Source organism: Coregonus clupeaformis, chromosome 13, assembly GCF_020615455.1.
Source record: "Coregonus clupeaformis isolate EN_2021a chromosome 13, ASM2061545v1, whole genome shotgun sequence".
Taxonomy (NCBI): domain Eukaryota; kingdom Metazoa; phylum Chordata; class Actinopteri; order Salmoniformes; family Salmonidae; genus Coregonus; species Coregonus clupeaformis.
In genome coordinates this window covers 3033904-3058790 of record NC_059204.1, presented here as the reverse complement: position 1 = coordinate 3058790, position 24887 = coordinate 3033904, and the positions used below count along the sequence as shown (strand labels likewise).

General features: G+C 42.1%; 2 protein-coding genes across 4 annotated transcripts in view; one reads left to right on the top strand and one right to left on the bottom strand.

Moving 5' to 3' along the window:
• The first annotated feature begins 326 nt into the window (after window positions 1–326).
• si:ch211-209a2.2 (L-asparaginase) lies at window positions 327–7246 on the top strand. 2 transcript variants are annotated; one of them, XM_041895246.2, is made up of 7 exons: window positions 327–560; window positions 866–961; window positions 1614–1777; window positions 5218–5301; window positions 5603–5702; window positions 5911–5973; window positions 6424–7246. In XM_041895246.2, exons 1-7 carry the CDS (start codon window positions 450–452, stop codon window positions 6604–6606), a joined length of 801 nt encoding a protein of 266 aa, XP_041751180.1. In that variant the 5' UTR covers window positions 327–449; the 3' UTR covers window positions 6607–7246. The 2 variants fall into 2 exon arrangements, with proteins under 2 accessions (XP_041751180.1, XP_041751181.1); XM_041895247.2 differs by lacking the exon at window positions 327–560 and adding an exon at window positions 623–717.
• Window positions 7247–12138: 4892 nt separating this feature from the next.
• LOC121579272 (double C2-like domain-containing protein beta) overlaps window positions 12139–24887 on the bottom strand; it is a 161787-nt gene continuing 149038 nt past the window's right edge. For both annotated transcript variants that reach the window (XM_045224125.1, XM_041893733.2), the window contains 3 exons: window positions 20633–20714; window positions 18466–18562; window positions 12139–14581 (listed from right to left, as the gene is read on the bottom strand). In XM_045224125.1, the coding sequence (XP_045080060.1) occupies window positions 14445–14581; window positions 18466–18562; window positions 20633–20714 (316 nt within the window). In that variant the 3' untranslated portion in view covers window positions 12139–14444. The remainder of the gene's footprint in view (window positions 14582–18465; window positions 18563–20632; window positions 20715–24887) is intronic.

Sequence of the window (24887 nt, the reverse complement as noted above, 5' to 3'; positions counted from 1 at the left end):
GTATATTTTAGCAATTACATTTACTTTTGATACTTAAGTATATTTAAAACCAAATACTTTTAGACTTTTACTCAAGTAGTATTTTACTGGGTGACTTTCACTTTTACTTGAGTCATGTTCTATTAAGGTATCTTTACGTTTACTCAAGTATGACAATTGGGTACTTTTTCCACCACTGTGTAAATGACAATGCTTGCATTTGTGAACACTTTGAATGGTATGTTCATGAAGTTACGTTACAATAAATTCAGCAAGTTAACGAATCACATATGTTTGATATGCATGTGCTATGTCACGTGACGGGTGGGAACTTTCGAACCCGGGAAACCATTTATTTATTTGTAATGTTGGTGAACAATCATTTCATTATTTTTACCCCCAGCCAGTCCTTGCAGTGGTGTTGCCTCACAATAAAAGTATATATTGTGAGAGCTTAGTAATTCGCCACCATGGGTATTTATCAATCAAAAGGAAAGATCCCTGAGGAAGTTTACAGATTTTGGTCAGCTGTGGCATCATCCATACGTCTGGGGTGGTTGGGGACTGATGATATGGCAACGGTTGGTGTGTTTTGCCATCAAGCTAACGTTAGCTAGTAAACCCATATAACGTTATAGAGTAGTTACTAAACGCTAACTAACTAGCGTTAGCGTTGAACTATTTCAGCTTCTAGCCAGCTAGCTAACCGTTGGATGCATCAATCACAGTCGGTCAAAAGTATAACGTTATTGGTGATCTGTCTTGTGTTCTTCAGTCAAGTCAATTAGTCAATGTCAATATGAAACTATAGTCCATTATACTACAATTCAAGTTAGCCAATTGCAAGGTTCATTTTCTTGTTCTAACTCGGAATTCACTACTGTAGGAGATGAAGGTGTGCCAGCTTGCCATTTTCCCCATGCTGTTGAATGCCTCTGCTTTGCAAGGAGACATTGTTGGTCTTGAGGGACACTTACAGCAGGTAACGTTAGCTAGAGTATTATTAGCTAGAAAAAACTATATTATTCTATTCATGCTTTTTTCTTATGATGTAGCGAGCCAAGTTACAATTCTCACCAAGTGGGTTAACCCTATTTGGCGTGATGCGTAGGGTGTTTGCCTTTCACACCAGCGACCCTGGTTTGCTTCCCTGCCCTGTCGCACACTACACTGGTGTCAGAAGTGGGATGACGCCTGTTAGGCCATCAGAGAGGCGTGTACACGTGAGGGATTTGGTATAGAGAAGCATGGGTACACGCTCCCTCGAAGTAAGGGGGTAATGTAGCGACCTCGTCAAGGGGTTTGGACCTTTTGTCTTATCGGTTAAGGTGTTTGCTTGACAGTCATTGGACCCAGGTTCGAGTCCCGGTCGGGGTTACCGCCCCAATTCACTACAGTTATATAGGTAACTACTATTAGCCTAGCTAGTACTACTTAGTTAGGTAATGAAAACAGCTAGCTACTGTGTCATACAACTGAATTTGTGGGAAGGGAATCCTGTAACCTAACCTTACTAGTTCATGAAAACATTACAGTATCATAATTTAGAGGAATTTAATTCGGTTTATGTAAGTGTTGATACTTAGGAAATTCATCCCAAATTGTTTACTGCCATTTTGACTGTCATGCTTTAGGGAGCTGATGTGTCTGTGTCAGACAGACATGGGAGGACACCTCTCCACCTGGCTGCTGGTGAGGGGGATGTCGAGACTGTCCGATTCCTGCTGAAGAAGGGAGCGGACGTCAACGTAAGGGATTGTGCGAGAGAAACTGCTCTCCGAGATGGCATTCGCTGCAAGTGAGAAAACAAACCTCAATCTTCGGTTCTCTGTCTGGTGGGGCCCAGTGGTATTTACATTTTTACATTTGCATTTTAGTCATTTAGCAGACGCTCTTATCCAGAGGAACTTACAGTAGTGAGTGAGTATTGGTGCTAGTCTTATGCCACTGTTTACTTATGATTCCATCAATGGCATGTATGGCTGGGAATGGCCAGGGACCTCACAATACGATATTAGTTCTATAGTCCGACCATTACTTGAATATGCGCCTAAATATTTTGCTGTGCGAACTGGAATTTTTTATCTAGGAGCACCGGTGCGCCTAGAAAAATTACAGATTCAAGCTTTATTACCTCAAATATTTCTCATTGTGCTCCTACATTTCTTTGTGTGCGCCTACATTTTTCAACTTAGGCGCACACGTGCTCATTGTAAAAAAGGTCAGAGTAGAGCCCTGCAATGCGATATGTATTGCGATTCTCACGATTCTATATGTATTGCGATTCGATACTGTGATTTTATTGCGATTCGATGTTCCAAACATATTGCTCACCATATGTCTTCTGCAGAGGGACAAGAGAGTGCCATGAGAAGACAAGCTTTGATTAGTTACTAGGTTTCCATCAAACCTATTTATTCAAGTAAAGTACATGTTGGATAAAACATGTCATGACAGGCCTGATGGAAACAGCAAATTTGTATGTACACATTCCAAATGTCGACAAAACAGAATACGATGGAAACAGCAAATTTGTATGTACACATTCTAAATGTCGACAAAACAGAATACGGTAGACAAGGTGGGATCTTTCTGTGTCGGTACAATTAATTAGCAAGAAATGTCTGTGGAAAAGCTTTTATGCGCAAATATTGATATAGTAACCATTATATCGAAGTAAACTTGGAGTCACGTGATAACATGCTGTGTGGTCCTCCCACTACGACTCAGGAAAGCATGCAGTTTATTAGGCTATAGATTAAATAAGTTATGATGAACTTCACAGGTTGGTGAAAGTGCACGGTGATAAGCTTGATGCTCCTTTCCAATAAAGATCGAGGGTCTTATTCTGGTGACATGATGATCGATGCTTGGCTGTTTTGTCCATAATAATCTCATCATGTAGGCCAGGGGTTCCCAAACTTTTTCACTCAGGCCCCCCTTCCAGCATTGGGGAACATCCTGTGCCCCACGTCTATTTCTATGGGCACAAGCACTGTTGATGACACAAACTGTTCACACCCCTCTTGTTGGCGGAGAGAAAATGTTGCAGTTTTAAAGCTAATTCTCTTGCTATTCTATACATTTTGCCATGTCTAATGTGTATTCACGTGATATTTGAGTGACTCGAACATTAATACAAAATCAAAAAAATATGTGGGCTAGTTGATCTGGACATTTCTGCCAAGTTATAAATAGCTCTCTGACAACAGGAAAACTGATGATGCACTACCCAATTTTGAAATTGCACCTTGTGCATTCTGCTATTACAACTTTCAAGAGTAAGTTGAAAGCCGGACTGAGCTCCGTTTTTTTTTTCTTCTTAAAAATAATTATCAATATACAGTACCAGTCAAAAGTTTGGAATCATTCCAGGGTTTTTCTTCATTTTTACTATTTTCTACATTGTAGAATAATAGTGATGACATCAAAACTATGAAATAACACATATGGAATCATGTAGTAACCAAAAAAGTGTTAAACAAATCAAAATATATTTTATGTAGCCACCCTTTGCCTTGATGAGTTTTGCACACTCTTGGCATTCTCTCAACCAGCTTCATGAGGTAGTCACCTGGAATGCATTTCAATTAACAGGTGTGCCTTGTTAAAAGTTAATTTGTGGAATTTCTTTCCTTCTTAATGCATTTGAGCCAATCAGTGGTGTTGTGACAAGGTAGGGGTGGTATACAGAAGATAGCCCTAATTGGTAAAAGACCAAGTCCATATGATGGCAAGAACATCTCAAATAAGCAAAGAGAAACGACAGTCCATCAATACTTTAAGACATGAAGGTCAGTCAATCCGGAAAATTTCAAGAAGTGCAGTCGCAAAAACCATCAAGCGCTATGATGAAACTTGCTCTCATGAGGACCGCCACAGGAAAGGAAGACCCAGAGTTTCCTCAGCTGCAGAGGATAAGTTCATTAGAGTTAACTGCACCTCAGATTGCAGCCCAAATAAATGCTTCACAGAGTTCAAGTAACAAACACATCTCAACATCAACTGTTCAGAGGAGACTGCGTGAATCCGGCCTTCATGGTAGAATTGCTGCAAAGAAACCACTACTAAAGGACACCAATAATAAGAAGAGACTTGCTTGGGCCAAGAAACACAAGCAATGGACATTAGACTAGTGGAAATCGGTCCTTTGGTCTGATGAGTCCAAATTTGAGATTTTTGGTTCCAACCGCTGTGTCTTTGTGAGACGCAGAGTAGGTGAACGGATGATCTCCGCATGTGTGGTTCCCACCGTGAAACATGGAGGAGGTGTGAGGGTGCTTTGGCTACCACAGCATTCTGCAGCGATACGCCATCCCATCTGGTTTGCGCTTAATGTGTAAGGGCTATTTGACCAAGAAGGAGAGTGATGGAGTGCTGCATCAGATGACCTGGCCTCCACAATCACCCGACCTCAACCCAATTGAGATGGCTTGGGATGAGTTGGACCGCAGAGTGAAGGAAAAGCAGCCAACAAGAGCTCAGCATATGTGGGAACTCCTTCAAGACTGTTGGAAAAGCATTCCTCATGAAGCTGGTTGAGAGAATGCCAAGAGTGTGCAAAGCTGTCATCAAGGCAAAGGGTGGCTACTTTGAAAAATCTAAAATATATTTTAATTAGTTCAACACTTTTTTGGTTACTACATGATTCCATATGTGTTATTTCATAGTTTTGATGTCTTCACTGTTATTCTACAATGTAGAAAATAGTACAATTAAAGAAAAACCCTTGAATGAGTAGGTATGTCCAAACTTTTGACTGGTACTGTATATACCATTTTGAATATTTGCATGAAAATCTGTCGCCAATTGGATGGAAACCTAGCTAGACGTGGAAATAAAAGTGCTGAAAACAAATTGGCTCCCTATTTAAAAAGAAGACAGAGAACAAGCTATGAAGGAAACTGGAGTTTTGGTGAGTTTTGGTGCAGGTACAGCAAACTAATGCAAAAATAATATTGCGATATTGTCATACGATATATCATACAGATATCCCAATATGTAACTGTATACATCTTTCCTCCCCATCTCTAATGGCATGGCAATTATACAATAATTGCAAATGTATATATTTACAAATTATTTGAAATATTTCCAGGAAACATTTTTCCTCATGTTTTTATAATGCATCAGTATCTAAATCTCCAAATGGGAGACCTCATCTGAGATGAATGGCTAGACTAAAGGTTGTTTACCAGGAGTCCCTCACCAACACGACTCTTCATTGTGTCCGTACAGGAGCATAGAGGTGGTGTCCCAACTGATGAGTGAGGGGGCTCACCTGGAGACATCCTCTCTGGAACTGGGGGTTGAGATGTGTTGGTGAGTGAGCTAAAAGAAGTAGCCAGCTACTGAATGTATTTAATCTTATGGTAAACTAAAACAGCATATAACCTAGCGGTGGTCACCAACACTGGTCCTGGAGAGCAATGGCATTTGCAGGTTTTTGTTCCCCCCAGATTCTGTGTAGAAGGTCTGCACATTTAATGTATTGAATCCATCTAATTTTTATGAAAATGTTTGATTTCCTTACTGTCATACATAGAACTGCCCTTTGAATCCATAATGTTTTGGTAATGACACCATGTTTGAGATGAAATTAAGGGCCCATTCTTGTCTGCAGCCTTGCGTTCATGGGAGACTCCAAGCAGATGGAGGTGTGGAAGCAGGCAGGTGTTAGCTTCAACTTTGCTGACGCCGATGGCAGAACTCCCCTGCATGTGGTGGGTTTCTACTTTCCCATAAATCTTCACTGTAACATGATGTTGTACTTAGCAGTACTATGATTTAGATATTGTCAGAATAAAATTGTGGTCTGGCATGACCTAATTCTTTGATGATATTGAAGTACACCAATATACAGAATGAAACATGTTGATGGATATAACTGCAATGAATACAAAACAATCATGCAACTTTGGCTTCTTCTAGGCTGTCTGCACTAACCAGCCAGACATGGTCAGGTTCTGCATCAGGAACGGCTCCAGTCTTGAGGTATTGAACTCTTCACAACCAGGTTTAATATAGTACAGTGCATTCGGAAAGTATTCAGACCCCTTCACTTTTTCCACATTTTGTTACAATACAGACTTATTCTTAAATGGATTAACCCTGATTTTGCTTTGTCTTTATAGGGTATTGTGTGTAGATTGAGGAAAATGTTTTATATATTCCATTTTAGAATAAGGCTGTAATGTAACAAAATGTGGAAAAAGTGAATGGGGTCTGAATACTTTCCGAATGCACTGTATTTGGTACAAGAAATTACATTTATTCAGATACATTTGCAATTCAGAGGTGAGGAAATCCGTTATACCATTTCTCATTTCTCACCTCCAAATGGACCAGTAGCCTTAGTCTACCCCACACGTTGTGATAATCACACCCTTGGGTACCCCTAAAAGGACAGTCTCTGATTGATTTGTGTCTGTATTGCCACTGCAGCAGCGCGACCGCTTCAATAACCAGCCAGTGGATGATGCCCGGCGTCTGGGCCTGCAAACCCTGGTGGAGATGCTGAGCAATGAGGCCCAGAAGGAAGCCTCCGACCTCGTGGCCGAGAAAACAAAGATCAATATGGAGGAGCAGATGGCCAGAGGTCTGGTAGAACTCTCCCTGGTCCCATAACATGGACACGATTAGCCCCATTACCCTTATCTAGTACATAATTAGCGAGTTTTGTTCACTCTTTTTCATTTTACAACTCATTTGTCTCCCTCTACTGAAATACTAAATGTCAAAATTGATAAATGTGGAGAAATATATTTAGCAGTTTGCTATTCTTTTATTTTCTTAGCTCATTTGCCAATGTTAATTGTATTTTTATGTTGTTAATGGTTGTGAATGTCATGACTGAGATCATCAGTATTTGGATTAACATGTCCGTTTACTTTTGTTTACAGTAAAAAGCACAACAAATATTTCCGCTAAGAGTTATGCCGCGTTCACGTGCTAGTCGGAACTATGAATCTCATAGTTGCTAACTGGTTGAACACGGAACAAGTATAACTACAACCAGTTAGCAAGTCGGAAATGTCAGTTTCCTAGTTCCAATTAGCATGTGAACGCGGCATTAGACCTTCTGTCACAGTATCAAATGTTGCACTTGTGGAATTACAAATACACACCGCTAGAGGGCAGGCTTCAGTTTCAGTTTAATCCGTCTATTGTCCATTCCCTTGCAGAGAAGTTGACACACCCAATGGGTTGCAAAATTCTGTGAACTTTCAATAAATTCCCTGGTTTCCCAGAAATCCTGGTTGAAGGATTTCGGAGTCTGAGTCGGTATTAGATAGAAAGTCGCAGCCCCGCCTGCCTGTGGGGAAAACAACCTGTGGTTACCTAGGTTACCCCATTGGTTCACAGCAAAAAACGTCACCTTTTTCTAACACAATTTTATTGTCTGCTTGTTTTAGTCAATTACAAAACTCCATTCAAGAAAAGTACAACGTCTAAAGATAACTTTTCATCATTGCCTGCTCCCAAGCATTCTCACTACTAGAAAAACGCAATATTGTAGAGCTAGAGCTTCCTTCATGTCTCTTTTCATGACGGTGCTAGCAGCCACTTGAGTGAGTGAGCGCTAGCTAGCTACCGACCGGAACATTAAGCTAGCCAAGACCAACAACACAAACAAACAGACTATACAGCTACAAGTGTTGAGTGGCGTTACAAACGGACTATACTAAACAAGTTGCATGTCTTATCTGTGATTAAATGTTTTCCACACACATACAGTCGCTATGTGTAGCCTACTTGGACACCGGGTACCCACATTTCCCACGCCCAATAGCCTGAAGCAACAGGGCTCTTCTCGCAGGCTCTAAGCAAAGGCCTTCACACCCGGTAGCTCTCCAGAACTGGGGGTTGAACTTGGAGATCCCTGTATAGAATCATGACATTATAACATGAGGCAATATTATTTTGGTTCTCTACTTTATTGAACAGGATTTCAATTTTAAACATACAAATAGCACACCATTCGCCAGAGTAAAAAACAAAAACAAATGTAAGGAATAATGTAATACTTACATTAAAAAATATATACAGTGGGGAGAACAAGTATTTGATACACTGCCGATTTTGCAGGTTTTCCTACTTACAAAGCATGTAGAGGACTGTAATTTTGATCATAGGTACACTTCAACTGTGAGAGACGGAATCTAAAACAAAAATCCAGAAAATCACATTGTATGATTTTTAAGTAATTAATTTGCATTTTATTGCATGACATAAGTATTTGATCACCTACAGTGAGGGAAAACAGTATTTGATCCCCTGCTGATTTTGTACGTTTGCCCACTGACAAAGAAATTATCAGTCTATAATTTTAATGGTAGGTTTATTTGAACAGTGAGAGACAGAATAACAACAAAAAAATCCAGAAAAATGCATGTCAAAAATGTTATAAATTGATTTGCATTTTAATGAGGGAAATAAGTATTTGACCCCTCTGCAAAACATTACTTAGTACTTGGTGGCAAAACCCTTGTTGGCAATCACAGAGGTCAGACGTTTCTTGTAGTTGGCCACCAGGTTTGCACACATCTCAGGAGGGATTTTGTTCCACTCCTCTTTGCAGATCTTCTCCAAGTCATTAAGGTTTCGAGGCTGACGTTTGGCAACTCGAACCTTCAGCTCCCTCCACAGATTTTCTATGGGATTAAGGTCTGGAGACTGGCTAGGCCACTCCAGGACCTTAATGTGCTTCTTCTTGAGCCACTCCTTTGTTGCCTTGGCCGTGTGTTTTGGGGCATTGTCATGCTGGAATACCCATCCATGACCCATTTTCAATGCCCTGGCTAAGGGAAGGAGGTTCTCACCCAAGATTTGATGGTACATGGCCCCGTCCATCGTCCCTTTGATGCGGTGAAGTTGTCCTGTCCCCTTACCAGAAAAACACCCCCAAAGCATAATGTTTCCACCTCCATGTTTGACAGTGGGGATGGTGTTCTTGGGGTCATAGGCAGCATTCCTCCTCCTCCAAACACGGCGAGTTGAGTTGATGCCAAAGAGCTCGATTTTGGTCTCATCTGACCACAACACTTTCACTCAGTTCTCCTCTGAATCATTCAGATGTTCATTGGCAAACTTCAGACGGCCCTGTATATGTGCTTTCTTGAGCAGGGGGACCTTGCGGGCGCTGCAGGATTTCAGTCCTTCACGGCATAGTGTGTTACCAATTGTTTTCTTGGTGATTATGGTCCCAGCTGCCTTGAGATCATTGACAAGATCCTCCCGTGTAGTTCTGGGCTGATTCCTCACCGTTCTCATGATCATTGCAACTCCACGAGGTGAGATCTTGCATGGCGCCCCAGGCCGAGGGAGATTGACATTTCTTTTGTGTTTCTTCCATTTGCCAATAATCGCACCAACTGTTGTCACTTTCTCACCAAGCTGCTTGGCAATGGTCTTGTAGCCCATTCCAGCCTTGTGTAGGTCTACAATCTTGTCCCTGACATCCTTGGAGAGCTCTTTGGTCTTGGCCATGGTGGAGAGTTTGGAATCTGATTGATTGATTGCTTCTGTGGACAGGTGTCTTTTATACAGGTAACAAACTGAGATTAGGAGCACTCCCTTTAAGAGTGTGCTCCTAATCTCAGCTCGTTACCTGTATAAAAAAAACACCTGGGAGCCAGAAAGCTTTCTGATTGAGAGGGGGTCAAATACTTATTTCCCTCATTAAAATGCAAATCAATTTATAACATTTTTGACATGCGTTTTTCTGGATTTTTGTTTTGTTATTTTGTCTCTCACTGTTCAAATAAACCTACCATTAAAATTATAGACTGATCATTTCTTTGTCAGTGGGAAAACGTACAAAATCAGCAGGGAATCAAATACTTTTTTCCCTCACTGTACCAACCAGTAAGAATTCCGGCTCTCACAGACCTGTTAGTTTTTCTTTAAGAAGCCCTCCTGTTCTCCACTCATTACCTGTATTAACTGCACCTGTTTGAACTCGTTACCTGTATAAAAGACACCTGTCCACACACTCAATCAGACCGTAACCTCTCCACAATGGCCAAGACCAGCGAGCTGTCTAAGGACATCAGGGATAAAATTGTAGACCTGCACAAGGCTGAGATGGGCTACAGGACAATAGGCAAGCAGCTTGGTGAGAAGGCAACAACTGTTGGTGCAATTATTCGAAAATGGAAGAAGTTCAAGATGACGGTCAATCACCCTCGGCCTGGGGCTTCATGCAAGATCTCACCTCGTGGGGCATCAATGATCATGAGGAAGGTGAGGGATCAGCCCAGAACTACACGGCAGGACCTGGTCAATGACCTGAAGAGAGCTGGGACCACAGTCTCAAAGAAAACCATTAGTAACACACTACGCCGTCATGGATTAAAATCCTGCAGCGCACGCAAGGTCCCCCTGCTCAAGCCAGCGCATGTCCCGTCTGAAGTTTGCCAATGACCATCTGGATGATCCAGAGGAGGAATGGGAGAAGGTCATGTGGTCTGATGAGACAAAAATAGAGCTTTTTGGTCTAAACTCCACTCGCCGTGTTTGGAGGAAGAAGAAGGATGAGTACAACCCCAAGAACACCATCCCAACCGTGAAGCACGTCGGTGGAAACATCATTCTTTGGGGATGCTTTTCTGCAAAGGGGACAGGACGACTGCACCGTATTGAGGGGAGGATGGATGGGGCCATGTATCGCGAGATCTTGGCCAACAACCTCCTTCCCTCAGTAAGAGCATTGAAGATGGGTCGTGGCTGGGTCTTCCAGCATGACAACGACCCGAAACACACAGCCAGGGCAACTAAGGAGTGGCTCCGTAAGAAGCATCTCTCAAGGTCCTGGAGTGGCCTAGCCAGTCTCCAGACCTGAACCCAATAGAAAATCTTTGGAGGGAGCTGAAAGTCCGTATTGCCCAGCGACAGCCCCGAAACCTGAAGGATCTGGAGAAGGTCTGTATGGAGGAGTGGGCCAAAATCCCTGCTGCAGTGTGTGCAAACCTGGTCAAGACCTACAGGAAACGTATGATCTCTGTAATTGCAAACAAATGTTTCTGTACCAAATATTACGTTCTGCTTTTCTGATGTATCAAATACTTATGTCATGCAATAAAATGCAAATTAATTACTTAAAAATCATACAATGTGATTTTCTGGATTTTATTTTAGATTCCGTCTCTTACAGTTGAAGTGTACCTATGATAAAAATTACAGACCTCTACATGCTTTGTAAGTAGGAAAACCTGCAAAATCAGCAGTGTATCAAATACTTGTTCTCCCCACTGTATATATGGATAAAAGAAGAAACAGAGAATATTCTGGTTTCTGGTAGAGCTTTTTTGCTGGGTCAAAAATGTACATAACTGGATAATGTAATGAACATGGTTTACACTCAAGGAATATGGGCAATATTAGTAACCCTACCGTTGTTACTTGAAGATGAATACCTTCAGTGAGCCGAAAACAGCTTACAAAATGCAATGTTCTGTGGCAGGCTTTGCAACTCACCACAGATGTAATTGTCAGTACAAAAAACACCTGACCAAGATCATAAGCTCAGACTAATTAAATTCACAGCCTTTCCATCACCAGTCTACCGCATTCGGATTACTGTAAAAAATTACACTAAAACATCCTCCATATAAGTAGAAGATGTAACTTGGCATACTGGTTTCTCTGTGGTTTGTGTACTACGTTCAGACATCAGGATCTGGGCCCGCATTCACAAAGTGTCTATGAGCAGGGGTGCTGATTTAGGATCAGGTCCCCCCTGTCCATATAATCTTATTCACTATGATTTAAAGGACAAAACTGATCCTAGATCAGCACTCTTACTCTGAGACGCTTTGCGGATACAGGCCCTGTTGCCTTTCATTGTGACCTCTTCCACCCACAGACGTATACATCCATGCTTCCACCTCAACCTTGCACCCCTGCCCTCACTGTCACCACCATCACACAGTGGAATGACACTCTGGCCTCGTGTCATTTGGGTGGGAAATATTCAAAGAGTGAAACAGTGTTCAGACACTAACGCACATACATAAATATAAATGTGCCATGTATTATTTCCATATTAAAAGCTAATATTGATCTAATCTTGAGCAGTGCAAAAATACACAGTTACAAAAGAAAAGGCACAATCATACGGCGATTCGGTGCAAGACTAAGGTGAAATCTGAGAAAATCTAACTGTTTTTCTTTATTATTATTTTTAAACCAGAGAACCACCAGAATTACGCAAACAATCGCCTGAGTGTTAAAAAAAGGAACAAAACAGGCAGAGATTTTCTTCACATGCAGTCACATCCCCAGACAGTCACATCCCCAGACAGTCAATACAGCAGCTGGACAGCAATGCGAGTGTTCAAAGATACAAAACGTTGTCCAGAAGAAAGATTGACATTCTTGTAGCATCCACAGTTGTGTTATTGTTTTCACAGAAAAAACAGCAGTATCAAACATTAAGCAAAGTCATTTCATGACAAACCAATAACATCTGCATGCATTTCTGTCATAATATCCAGTTTTGAGTACAAAGGCAAACAGATTACAAAATTCCACAGGTTGGGCTGCTGTTGCGACTGTATATGCATTTGAGAAAGAGACCACCTTCATGCCTGCCTGACCCCTGTAGGATTGATGAAGAGATTGGGTTGAACCTTGGTGTCCAAAACAACTTCTCATTGGTAGAGGGGGAAGATATTGGACTGCCGCATAGCCAATGAGAGTTACTGTTTCACAAATCACTGTCCACACCAGGCCAGAGAGACTAACACTCAGATAGACAGGTGGAATATTTTACCCCCTCTTGAGTAAACTGTGAACATGAAGTCCTCTTGGGTTGGTCAATGAAAATGAAAAATACCTTTGAAATTAATCTCACTGCATGTTTAAGAATGGAATGAGACACAATTTGAGTTTATTAAAGGAAGACAAAAGCAGGAATAAATATCACTATGGGTCAAATAAATTATAACACTAAATTAAACAACTTATAATCATGTACTGTCGGGTATTTAATGGTTGTACGTTGCTATGCTTAAACTAAAAAGTACAGTTGAAGTTTAACTGCCAACGACATGTAAAATGGAAAACACTAGTAATACATATAAAATGATTACCTGTTGGCTAAGAATTGGCCAGTTGAATATTTCACAATTAAAAGGACAATTTGTTGGTTGCGTTCACCAACACACATACAGCACAAACATGCGCACGCACACATAAACATACATTTTAGCCCTGCCATTTCTTAGACAACAGGCAATAATAAAATGTTGAACATTAAAAGGCTTAATTTTGCACAACTATCAAAACATGCTTTGATTTCAAATAAGTGTGAAATGTGTTCTGAACCATATTGCCTTCTCATCGACTAAATAGGGTTCTGGGACTAAGCAGTGCCAACTCTTACATTCCAGTACATTAACTATGAATTAGTAGTTCCATGACAGCCCTCATGTCATTAAAAATATAGATCTATGGATAGTATTCCGCCTCAGGCAACATCATTGACAGTTTGCCAATGGGGCTGCAGAAGTTCAATTCTCTTCCTCCCATGCCATCCAACGCAACTCTGATGTTTATCAGACCTTGAATTTTATGTATGAACTGGTTCAATAACACACAGCACTTGGGTGCACATTCTCAGAGGAGTTACTGTACTGTGGGAGAGAAGGGTTATAGTCTACATTCATCTGATACACTGATTGGGGTGGCGTACATTTTACTCTAATTTGAAAACAACTGAAACACATAAGCAACAAGATACTTAGCGCTAGTATATTAAAAATGCCTCACCCCTTCCTCATTTCCCTCCCATAGCCCAAACCCTTCATCACAGGATTAGACATTTGCAATGACCTGAAAGTAGGCTGTCTCTATAAAACACATTACTTGTCTTTTTCCCCTTTCTCCCGCAAACACGAACATGAGAGGAACAGCAGAGGTGTGTGGAGCTGCGTCCTAGACTGTTGTAAACATGACATGCTTTTTAGAGCAGTGTCTGAAGTAAATAATCCACACTTTTCTTCTGTAATTTCAACAAAGTGCACACTCCCCACAATCTGCCAGTAAACCTAGTGAATATGCATCTCTGGACAGCAAACAATATAAATAGAATATCATCTGGTTCTAGTTCTGTGCAGCAAACCTTGTGTTTGCCATGTGTTGCGTACTTATGGCATTGTTGGGACACACATCAGACTCTTTCTCAATGCTGCCAAACCGTTGTTTCAGGACAGCTGCAGGTGCAGTATCATCAAATAAGCCCTAAAGACACAGCACATTATCAGAAGGGGATAGAAGATAACGGGTGAGCTCAACACCTTGGGAGAGAAATACAGAAAACGAGCTGTGATTTGGTAAACGTCTCCGGAAATGGGAAAGCTGGAGTGTGATTTGTTAAATTGGTCGATCGAGGCTGAACTCCTGTCCAGAGCAGGTACGGGAGGGGCCTTACTTGCAAATGAGTAGGTAGTGGGGAGGGGCCATTAGTCGTTGAATGTTGTACCAGGAAGTTCGTTGGTCAGCGTGTGCCAGCGCTCAATTTTCTTGTCCTTGTTTTTGAGACAGTCGAACCAGTGTTTGAGCCTCTCTCCGTTGGCGCTGATGCCCAGGGACACGCCACCTGAGAGCGGGGACGGGAGAACAGCAGAAAAGGGTTAGAACACAACACATATACAGTGCCTTCAGAAAGTGGATGCACCTGAGCTCAATTTGGAGGGTCATAGCAAAGGGGTGTGAATACTCATGTACAGTGAGGGAAAAAAGTATTTGATCCCCTGCTGATTTTGTCCACTGACAAAGAAATGATCAGTCTATAATTTTAATGGTAGGTTTATTTGAACAGTGAGAGACAGAATAACAACAACAAAAATCCAGAAAAACGCATGTCATAAATGTTATAAATTGATTTGCATTTTAATGAGGTAAATAAGTATTTGACCCCCTCTCAATTTGACCCCCTCTCAATCAGAAAGATTTCTGGCTCCCAGGTGTCTTTTATACAGGTAACGAGCTGAGATTAGGAGCAGGAGCACACTCCTAATCTCAGCTTGTTACCTGTATAAAAGACACCTGTCCACAGAAGCAATCAATCAATCAGATTCCAAACTCTCCACCATGGCCAAGACCAAAGAGCTCTCCAAGGATGTCAGGGACAAGATTGTAGACCTACACAAGGCTGGAATGGGCTACAAGACCATCGCCAAGCAGCTTGGTGAGAAGGTGACAACAGTTGGTGCGATTATTCGCAAATGGCCTGGGGCTCCATGCAAGATCTCACCTCGTGGAGTTGCAATGATCATGAGAATGGTGAGGAATCAGCCCAGAACTACACAGGAGGATCTTGTCAATGATCTCAAGGCAGCTGGGACCATAGACACCAAGAAAACAATTGGTAACACACTAAGCCGTGAAGGACTGAAATCCTGCAGTGCCCGCAAGGTCCCCCTGCTCAAGAAAGCACATATACAGTGGGGAAAAGTCAGCCACCAATTGTGCAAGTTCTCCCACTTAAAAAGATGAGAGAGGCCTGTAATTTTCATCATAGGTACACGTCAACTATGACAGACAAAATGAGGAAATAAAATCCAGAAAATCACATTGTAGGATTTTTAATGAATTTATTTGCAAATTATGGTGGAAAATAAGTATTTGGTCAATAACAAAAGTTTCTCAATACTTTGTTATATACCCTTTGTTGGCAATGACACAGGTCAAACGTTTTCTGTAAGTCTTCACAAGGTTTTCACACACTGTTGCTGGTATTTTGGCCCATTCCTCCATGCAGATCTCCTCTAGAGCAGTGATGTTTTGGGGCTTTCAACTCCCTCCAAATATTTTCTATGGGGTTGAGATCTGGAGACTGGCTAGGCCACTCCAGGACCTTGAAATGCTTCTTACGAAGCCACTCCTTTGTTGCCCGGGCGGTGTGTTTGGGATCATTGTCATGCTGAAAGACCCAGCCAAGTTTCATCTTCAATGCCCTTGCTGATAGAAGGAGGTTTTCACTCAAAATCTCACGATACATGGCCCCATTCATTCTTTCCTTTACACGGATCAGTCGTCCTGGTCCCTTTGCTTAAAAACAGCCCCAAAGCATGATGTTTCCACCCCCATGCTTCACAGTAGGTATGGTGTTCTTTGGATGCAACTCAGCATTATTTGTCCTCCAAACACGAAGAGTTGAGTTTTTACCAAAAAGTTCTATTTTGGTTTCATCTGACCATATGACATTCTCCCAATCCTCTTCTGGATCATCCAAATGCACTCTAGCAAACTTCAGACGGGCCTGGACATGTACTGGCTTAAGCAGGGGGACACGTCTGACACTGCAGGATTTGAGTCCCTGGCGGCGTAGTGTGTTACTGATGGTAGGCTTTGTTACTTTGGTCCCAGCTCTCTGCAGGTCATTCACTAGGTCCCCCCGTGTGGTTCTGGGATTTTTGCTCACCGTTCTTGTTATCATTTTGACCCCACGGGGTGAGATCTTGCGTGGAGCCCCAGATCGAGGGAGATTATCAGTGGTCTTGTATGTCTTCCATTTCCTAATAATTGCTCCCACAGTTGATTTCTTCAAACCAAGCTGCTTACCTATTGCAGATTCAGTCTTCCCAGCCTGGTGCAGGTATACAATTTTGTTTCTGGTGTCCTTTGACAGCTCTTTGGTCTTGGCCATAGTGGAGTTTGGAGTATGACTATTTGAGGTTGTGGACAGGTGTCTTTTATACTGATAACAAGTTCAAACAGGTGCCATTAATACAGGTAACGAGTGGAGGACAGAGGAGCCTCTTAAATAATAAGTTACAGGTCTGTGAGAGCCAGAAATCTTGCTTGTTTGTAGGTGACCAAATAGTTATTTTCCACCATAATTTGCAAATAAATTCATAAAAAATCCTACAATGTGATTTTCTGGATATTTTTTTCTCAATTTGTCTGTCATAGTTGACGTGTACCTATGATGAAAATTACAGGCCTCTCTCATCTTTTTAAGTGGGAGAACTTGCACAATTGGTGGCTGACTAAATACTTTTTTTCCCCACTGTACAGGCCTGTCTGAAGTTTGCCAATGAACATCTGAATGATTCAGAGGAGAACTGGGTGAAAGTGTTGTGGTCAGATGAGACCAAAACCGAGCTCTTTGGCATCAACTCAACACGCCGTGTTTGGAGGAGGAGGAATGCTGCCTATGACCCCAAGAACACCATCCCCACCGTCAAACATGGAGGTGGAAACATTATGCTTTGGGGGTGTTTTTCTGCTAAGGGGACAGGACAACTTTGCCGCATCAAAGGGACGATGGATGGGGCAATTTACCGTCAAATCTTGAGTGAGAACTTCCTTCCCTCAGCCAGGGCATTGAAAATGGGTCGAGGATGGGTATTCCATCATGACAACGACCCAAAACACACGGCCAAGGCAACAAAGGAGTGGCTCAAGAAGAAGCACATTAAGGTCCTGGAGTGGCCCAGCCAGTCTCCAGACCTTAATCCCATAGAAAATCTGTGGAGGGAGCTGAAGGTTCGAGTTGCCAAACATCAGCCTCGAAACCTTAATGACTTGGAGAAGATCTGCAAAGAGGAGTGGGACAAAATCCCTCCTGAGATGTGTGCAAACCTGGTGGCCAACTACAAGAAACATCTGACCTCTGTGATTGCCAACAAGGGTTTTGCCACCAAGTACTAAGTCATGTTTTGCAGAGGGGTCAAATACTTATTTCCCTCATTAAAATGCAAATCAATTCATAACATTTTTTACATGCGTTTTTATGGATTTTTGTTGTTGTTATTCTGTCTCTCACTGTTCAAATAAACCTACCATTAAAATTATAGACTGATCATGTCTTTGTCAGTGGGCAAACGTACAAAATCAGCAGGGGATCAAATACTTTTTTCCCTCACTGTAAATGAGATATTTCTGTATTTCATTTTCAATAAATAAATAAAACAAATAAAAAAACATGTTTTCACTTTGTCATTTTGGGATATTGTGTATATTTGGATGTTTTTTGTATTTTTAAAACAAATCCATTTTGAATTCAGGCAGTAACACACCAAAACACTTTCGGAAGGCACTGTATTATAATCCTCAACGTCTAATCTTTCAAAATACATTGATCTCGTAATTTACAGTACTTCCCTCACTCAGACAAGTTCAAGTGCACTTCAAGTTCAATGTCTTGCCCACCAACCACATGTCAGCATGACAACCTGAAAAGCTGATAGCCTGGCTGGCACGCACCAAGGGTCAGTGTTTCGTGCTTGCTCCTTTAGAGCTCAGTTGTTTGTTGTTGTCATTTGGATCCAGGTTTGTGGCCCTGGGCAGGTACCAGGACAGATGGAGGCCTCTGGTGGGTGAGTAGGTGTTGTAAACAGAGGTGTCAGGTGCAGAGCGGCAGGGGAGCCCGGGCTGGTCAGGAGTGTCACCGGTGTAGGTGGCAGGGCAGTGTGCAGCCGCGCTCAACAATTTGGTCACTACGCTTGGTAACACGGTCACTTGCTTAGTGCTTACCTATAAAATCGTTGGACTTGCCGATGTCGTAATCCCACACGGTCACCTCCAGGGTCTTCTTGCTGAGATCAGCGTATTTGATTTCGTAGAAAAACTCCTACAAAAGCCAGTAAAAAAATATATATATGTAAAAACTTGACTTGCCAAACAGTTTCCCCAAAAAAATATTCCACCAGAAACATAATTGAAGGAATCTTATTTAAATACCAGAAATGTAATTTTACATGAAGTAAAATTGTGTGAATTGCTTCACTTGTTTAAAAGTATTTTTATTTTAGTTGAAGAATTTTAAAAATGTTTCTTAAGTGAAGCAGTGAAATATAGTCCAAAATATATATAAATATCTGGTCTGATTCCTTTGATAGACTACTATATTAACCTTATTGCTTTGCAGTGTGGGGCAGATAGATCACATATAATTACTGTTTCGTCTAAATTACACTAACGTGGCTTGGAAATACGATGACAGTGCTAAAGTAGGGAAATAATAAGTAGGAAAAACTTTGCCATCATTATGATGTCGTCAAATTTAGGGCAATGTTGCCATTAGCTAGCAAAGTTATTATTACATCTTCATCAGCGCCAATTGACAAAGCATTGAGTAGAACGTTCATTTGGGCATCAGTCCTCAAGAGAACGTTCAAAACAATATTGTGACAAAATGTGCAAGCCATGAATATTGTAGTTTGGTTAGTGAGTGTGGGGGTTGTTATTGCGGGTTCGTTTTTTAGTGGGTTGGGGTGAGCTGTGTGGCATAATCTGTCTCATGTGCTCCCCAATTGCTATAATTTGGTTGGTAGACAATATTTCTGTTCCGATTTCCGATTTGAATAGCAGAGAAGTAGACTAAGATTTCATACGCTATACATTTTTGTGTACGTTTTTGTGAAAATGTTTTTAAGTAGCTGATTTTCGTCAAAGGTCACATTGTTTACAGTGAATAGAATGTTGAAAGTCATGGGAGCTTTCAACAATGGGAGCTTTAGAATGTTGAAGAAATCCCATGAAAGTGGTGTTTTTAGGAGGTCAAATAGTTAGATATTTAAAAAAGTATAAATGTGTATAAAAGTATTAAACAATTTTATCAATGGCAATGAATTACTGCTGCCTATAACCATACATAATCATGCTGATAGAGGAGAATCCGTTTAGTTATCAATCCATCAATACTCAAGGTTATCTGTTTTCCTTATTGAACCAAAATGCCTTCCTAATGCACTGGAAGCCCAGGTTGCCTAATCTCGAGCCGAAAGGCCAACAAGCAACAGGATGGAAATGGGGACTAAAGGAAATGTCATTGGAAATGTCAAGTCACGGGCCTCGCGTGGTCTGGGAGAACACCATTCACTCTGATACGGCTGAACTCTCAGAGGCAAGCCACTCGATGCTGCAGTCGAGTGCTAAGCTAGCTCTTTGGCAGCGGTCTGAGCATGAAAGCGGGGCCTCTCTGGAGCCCACTGCTCTGAGCATCATAACAGACTAATGGTAGAGTGGTTGTGTGGCATTTAGAGAAGAAGAGGCAGGCTCAGGAGAGGTGACGGAAACAGACTTTTACTACAGTCAAGTTGGCCTCTCAATGACAGTTAACATAGGGCTGATCTGAAGGAGGCCCGGAGCATCATAGCTGAGCGGCTGGAGGGGATGGAAACTCACCTCTGTGCCCTGAAACATCATCAACGGATAACTGGCTTTTCTAACCTAAGATTTGTTGCTACTTGCTACTTTGCCATGCTAATGACTGTGATAAATGGTAAAATCCAATAAAATAATTACAATCTTCTTTGTCCAACGCATTTTTGTAAAAAATTGATACTAGTGTGTGATAAGGACACCCAGAGATATACAGGGGCCAGATAAAAGAGATATATGGGGAGATGTGATGGTAAGAAGAGTACATGTATAATGAGTCAGCATTAAAGTTGTGATTTTCATATAATTCTATCATTCTGGAAAAAAGTTAAGTATAATTATCCAAGTTTGAAAAATGAGTGTCATAGGTAAGTTGATAAAGCTTTATTTGAAAATGGCTGGTTCCTCTCCTCAGTCTCAAGTCTTAAATGGGATGGATTATTGGAGGGATTTGTGATGTCTGAGAGAGACAAGAGATCCCTGAGAGAGGAGAAACAGAGACCGAAAAGAGAGGAAGAGAGAGTGAGTCCTTCCTTACCTCGTTAAACTCTGGGTTGAGGGTCTTCTTCTTCACAGCAGTCTTGTGCTTTGACTTTTTGTTCTCATCAGGCTTCAGGTACCTGCAGACAAGACATAAAGCAGTAACCTTTACTGACAGCAAAGGTCTCTGCAGTCTACGGTTGTTTGCTGTGGATTCTTGGGCGTGCTGTACACTATAATAGACAGGCAGTCAAGAGATTCAATCCAGGGACACGGAACGTTGAAACGCCTTGCTTCTCTGAGCTCTAAGTAGTCCAGCAGGAATGACTGACTTAAATATAGCGATATCATATTGGACATAACATTTCCAATATTAAAAGGAATGAGAAAAGGAATTTATGAAAAAGAATGAGACAGAAAATATGTCTAATTAATTCAGCCTGATCAAACTGAATGTTATACCAATTCTACCACCAGAGGTTGCTGTGGCATCATATTTAACCTGATGGTGGGCAGCATACTGACGCCAGCACTAAGCAAGCTGTCGCTACAGTGACTGACTGACAGTCTATGGGTTGAGAGGTTGATTACCATATTGTATTAACATTCAATAGCGTGGAGCTGGTGGCTCTAGACTAGGATTGCGTCCCAAATGGCAACCCACATTCCCTATAGTGCACTACTTCATAAAAGCACTATATAGGGAATATGGTGCCATTTGGGACGCACCCTAGGTCCAACTGAAAGCTCTGATCTCCAAAAACGCATTTGAAATGTTTGCAATGCTCCCGAATAGAAGATGCAAATTAATGGAAAAATTACAAATACTTCCCACAGCAGCGGTTCTTTTTGTGCTGTGCATGCTGACAATGCACAATGACAGAGTCTGGAGAGCAACAGTCACGGTTAGAGTCTGGAGAGCAACAGTCATGGTTAGAGTCTGGAGAGCAACAGTCATGGTTAGAGTCTGGAGAGCAACAGTCATGGTTAGAGTCTGGAGAGCAACAGTCACGGTTAGAGTCTGGAGAGCAACAGTCATGGTTAGAGTCTGGAGAGCAACAGTCACGGTTAGAGTCTGGAGAGCAACAGTCACGGTTAGAGTCTGGAGAGCAACAGTCACGGTTAGAGTCTGGAGAGCAACAGTCACGATTAATGTCTGGAGAGCAACAGTCACGGTTAGAGTCTGGAGAGCAACAGTCACGGTTAGAGTCTGGAGAGCAACAGTCACGGTTAGAGTCTGGAGAGCAACAGTCACGGTTAGAGTCTGGAGAGCAACAGTCACGGTTAGAGTCTGGAGAGCAACAGTCACGGTTAGAGTCTGAGAGCAACAGTCACGGTTAGAGTCTGGAGAGCAACAGTCACGGTTAGAGTCTGGAGAGCAACAGTCACGGTTAGAGTCTGGAGAGCAACAGTCACGGTTAGAGTCTGGAGAGCAACAGTCACGATTAGAGTCTGAGAGCAACAGTCACGGTTAGAGTCTGAGAGCAACAGTCACGGTTAGAGTCTGGAGAGCAACAGTCACGGTTAGAGTCTGGAGAGCAACAGTCACGGTTAGAGTCTGGAGAGCAACAGTCACGGTTAGAGTCTGGAGAGCAACAGTCACGGTTAGAGTCTGGAGAGCAACAGTCACGGTTAGAGTCTAGAGAGCAACATTCACGGTTAGAGTCTGGAGAGCAACAGTCACGGTTAGAGTCTGGAGAGCAACAGTCACGGTTAGAGTCTGGAGAGCAACAGTCACGGTTAGAGTCTGGAGAGCAACAGTCACGATTAGAGTCTGGAGAGCAACAGTCACGGTTAGAGTCTGGAGAGCAACAGTCACGGTTAGAGTCTGGAGAGCAACAGTCACGGTTAGAGTCTGGAGAGCAACAGTCACGGTTAGAGTCTGGAGAGCAACAGTCACGGTTAGAGTCTGGAGAGCAACAGTCACGATTAAAGTCTGGAGAGCAACAGTCACGGTTAGAGTCTGGAGAGCAACAGTCACGGTTAGAGTCTGGAGAGCAACAGTCACGGTTAGAGTCTGGAGAGCAACAGTCACGGTTAGAGTCTGGAGAGCAACAGTCACGGTTAGAGTCTGGAGAGCAACAGTCATGGTTAGAGTCTGGAGAGCAACAGTCACGGTTATAATTACAGGAGGGCTGGGCACCCCCATAACAATCAACACCTCCATAAAATAAAATAAAATGTATAATTTTTCGAAGTCAGGAACTCCAAATAGATGTTGGGCACCACCAAGGAAGTTTGATGGAGCTCCCCACTGAGTCCAGTAGAACTGCAGTACTGGCTCTGTTGGTAGTAAGGTACTCGCTATGGAGACAACTACTTTATTCTCAAACCAACTTGACTGCATAGTCCATATTGGCCGACATCTCACGCTTTAATTAAATAACATAGAACAATTTTAGTACCTTACACAGGTCATCCTGGCCTACAAACTCTACTTGTGCCCTATAGAATGGCTCCAGTGTCAAAAATGTACTAGTCTCAACAGTGCCTGAGGAAAAACATGGAAGAACATGGGGTTAAATAAAGTGCCTCTACTCCCTTTCAAAAGTAATACACAGATCGCAGGAGAGAGATTTTCTCTGAACCTTATTACAGACTATACCAGCCGCTAGCTCTTCAGGCTGAGGAATTCCATTAGCTGCTAGAAACCTCATTCGAGTTCAGAGGGAATCCTATTTACAAGGCCCCATGTGAAGAAAACACGGGTCTCCACAATCCAGTCAATTAATTAGCCGATGTACGATTCCCATAAGTGCTGTACGTGGATGTGTTCATGTTCAGGTGTTGTGACAAATTAATGACCAAGCTCCTGGATACCTATGGAGGTTTCTCTGTAGTTATTTAATTTGAATCTTGAAGAATCTTGTTACATGGTAATAGTATAGCAAAGAAATTATTACCGCAGTACATTGCACTGTGATTTTATATGGATATACACTCAGTGATCAGTTTATTAGGTACACCACCCCGTTCACGAAAATGGATCGCTCCTACAGACAATGAGTCACGTGGCTGTGGCTTGCTACATCAAGCAGGCAGACAGGCATTAAGGCATTCAGATACTGTTTGGTTGAACATTAGAATGGGCAAAACAAGTGACCTAAGCGACTTTGAGCATGGTATGATCGTCGTGTCAGGCGCGCCAGATCCAGTGTCTCAGAAACGGCCGCCCAACTGGGCTTTTCACGCACAACAGTGTCTAGGGTTTACAGAGAATGGTGCGACAAACAAAAAACATCCAGTCAGCGGCAGTCCTGTGGGTGAAAACAGTTAGTTGATGAGAGGTCGGAGGAGAATGGCAAGAATCGTGCAAGCTAACAGGGGGGGCACAAACAGACAAATAACGGTGCAGTACATCAATTGTGTGCAAAACAGCATCTCGGAACACACAACTTATCGATCCTTGTCACGGATGGGCTATTGCAGCAGACGACCACACCGGGTTCCACTCCTATCAGCTAAAAACAAGAAGAAGCGGCTCCAGTGGGCACGCAATCAAAAACACTGGACAATTGAGGAGTGTAAAACATTGCCTGGTTTGATGAATCCCGGTTCCTGTTGCGTCATGCTGATGGCAGAGTCAGGATTTGGCATAAGCAGAATGTGTGATTCAAACCCACGCTAACACAGTAGATGTGTGCCGGAGCGTGCGGCATTACCGCTAGACCAGCCAGGCCACACAATTTACAATTTTAGAGCAAAACTATGTAATTATATTAAAAAGTTGAATAATCAGGGATAATTATAAGAGTTTGCTTTGGGGCTATCAAAGTGATGGAACCATGAACAGGAGTAATTTCCCCAAAATTAAATACAAATATTTCACGTTATGCAATCATCTCAATATCTCATTGCTCTTGGGTGTCTAATTGATCATTATTAGGGCATTTAGAGCAGCCATTAAAAGTATTGCACCGTTGCACAACTTGCCACTTCCTTGTAAATGAGAATCAAAGGGGAGTATGGCTAGTTTGAAGCTCTAATTGTGTGTAGATGTCGAGATCATTCATTTTTTAAAAATCCTGCAGAGAAGCCAGTCACTCAACACTGTTTGGGCCATAAATAGTCAATAAAGCCGGCAGCACAGCCTTGGCATGCTAACCAAGACCAAACGATACTCAGAATGCTATACACTGGCAGTAAGAATGAGTCAGAGGGGATACAGGGGTTTCTATAAACTAAGTCGACACTGATAATGTGGAAGGCCTTTGAGAGAACCATAAAGTGCCCAAACCCCTTTAACACAGACTATATTAAAGCATTTATGAGTCTCTATTCTCACCAATGTGCAATGTTACAAGCTGGGTGCG

What these genes read in the sequence shown, in the direction of transcription:
- si:ch211-209a2.2 (XM_041895246.2), top strand. Translation starts at nt 450, where the DNA reads ATGGGTATTTATCAATCAAAAGGAAAGATCCCTGAGGAAGTTTACAGA. An exon ending in CTGGGGGTTGAGATGTGTTG is followed by an intron (nt 5,302 to 5,602) that starts GTGAGTGAGCTA and finishes TCTTGTCTGCAG; the next exon opens with CCTTGCGTTCATGGGAGACT. An exon ending in GCAGAACTCCCCTGCATGTG is followed by an intron (nt 5,703 to 5,910) that starts GTGGGTTTCTAC and finishes GGCTTCTTCTAG; the next exon opens with GCTGTCTGCACTAACCAGCC.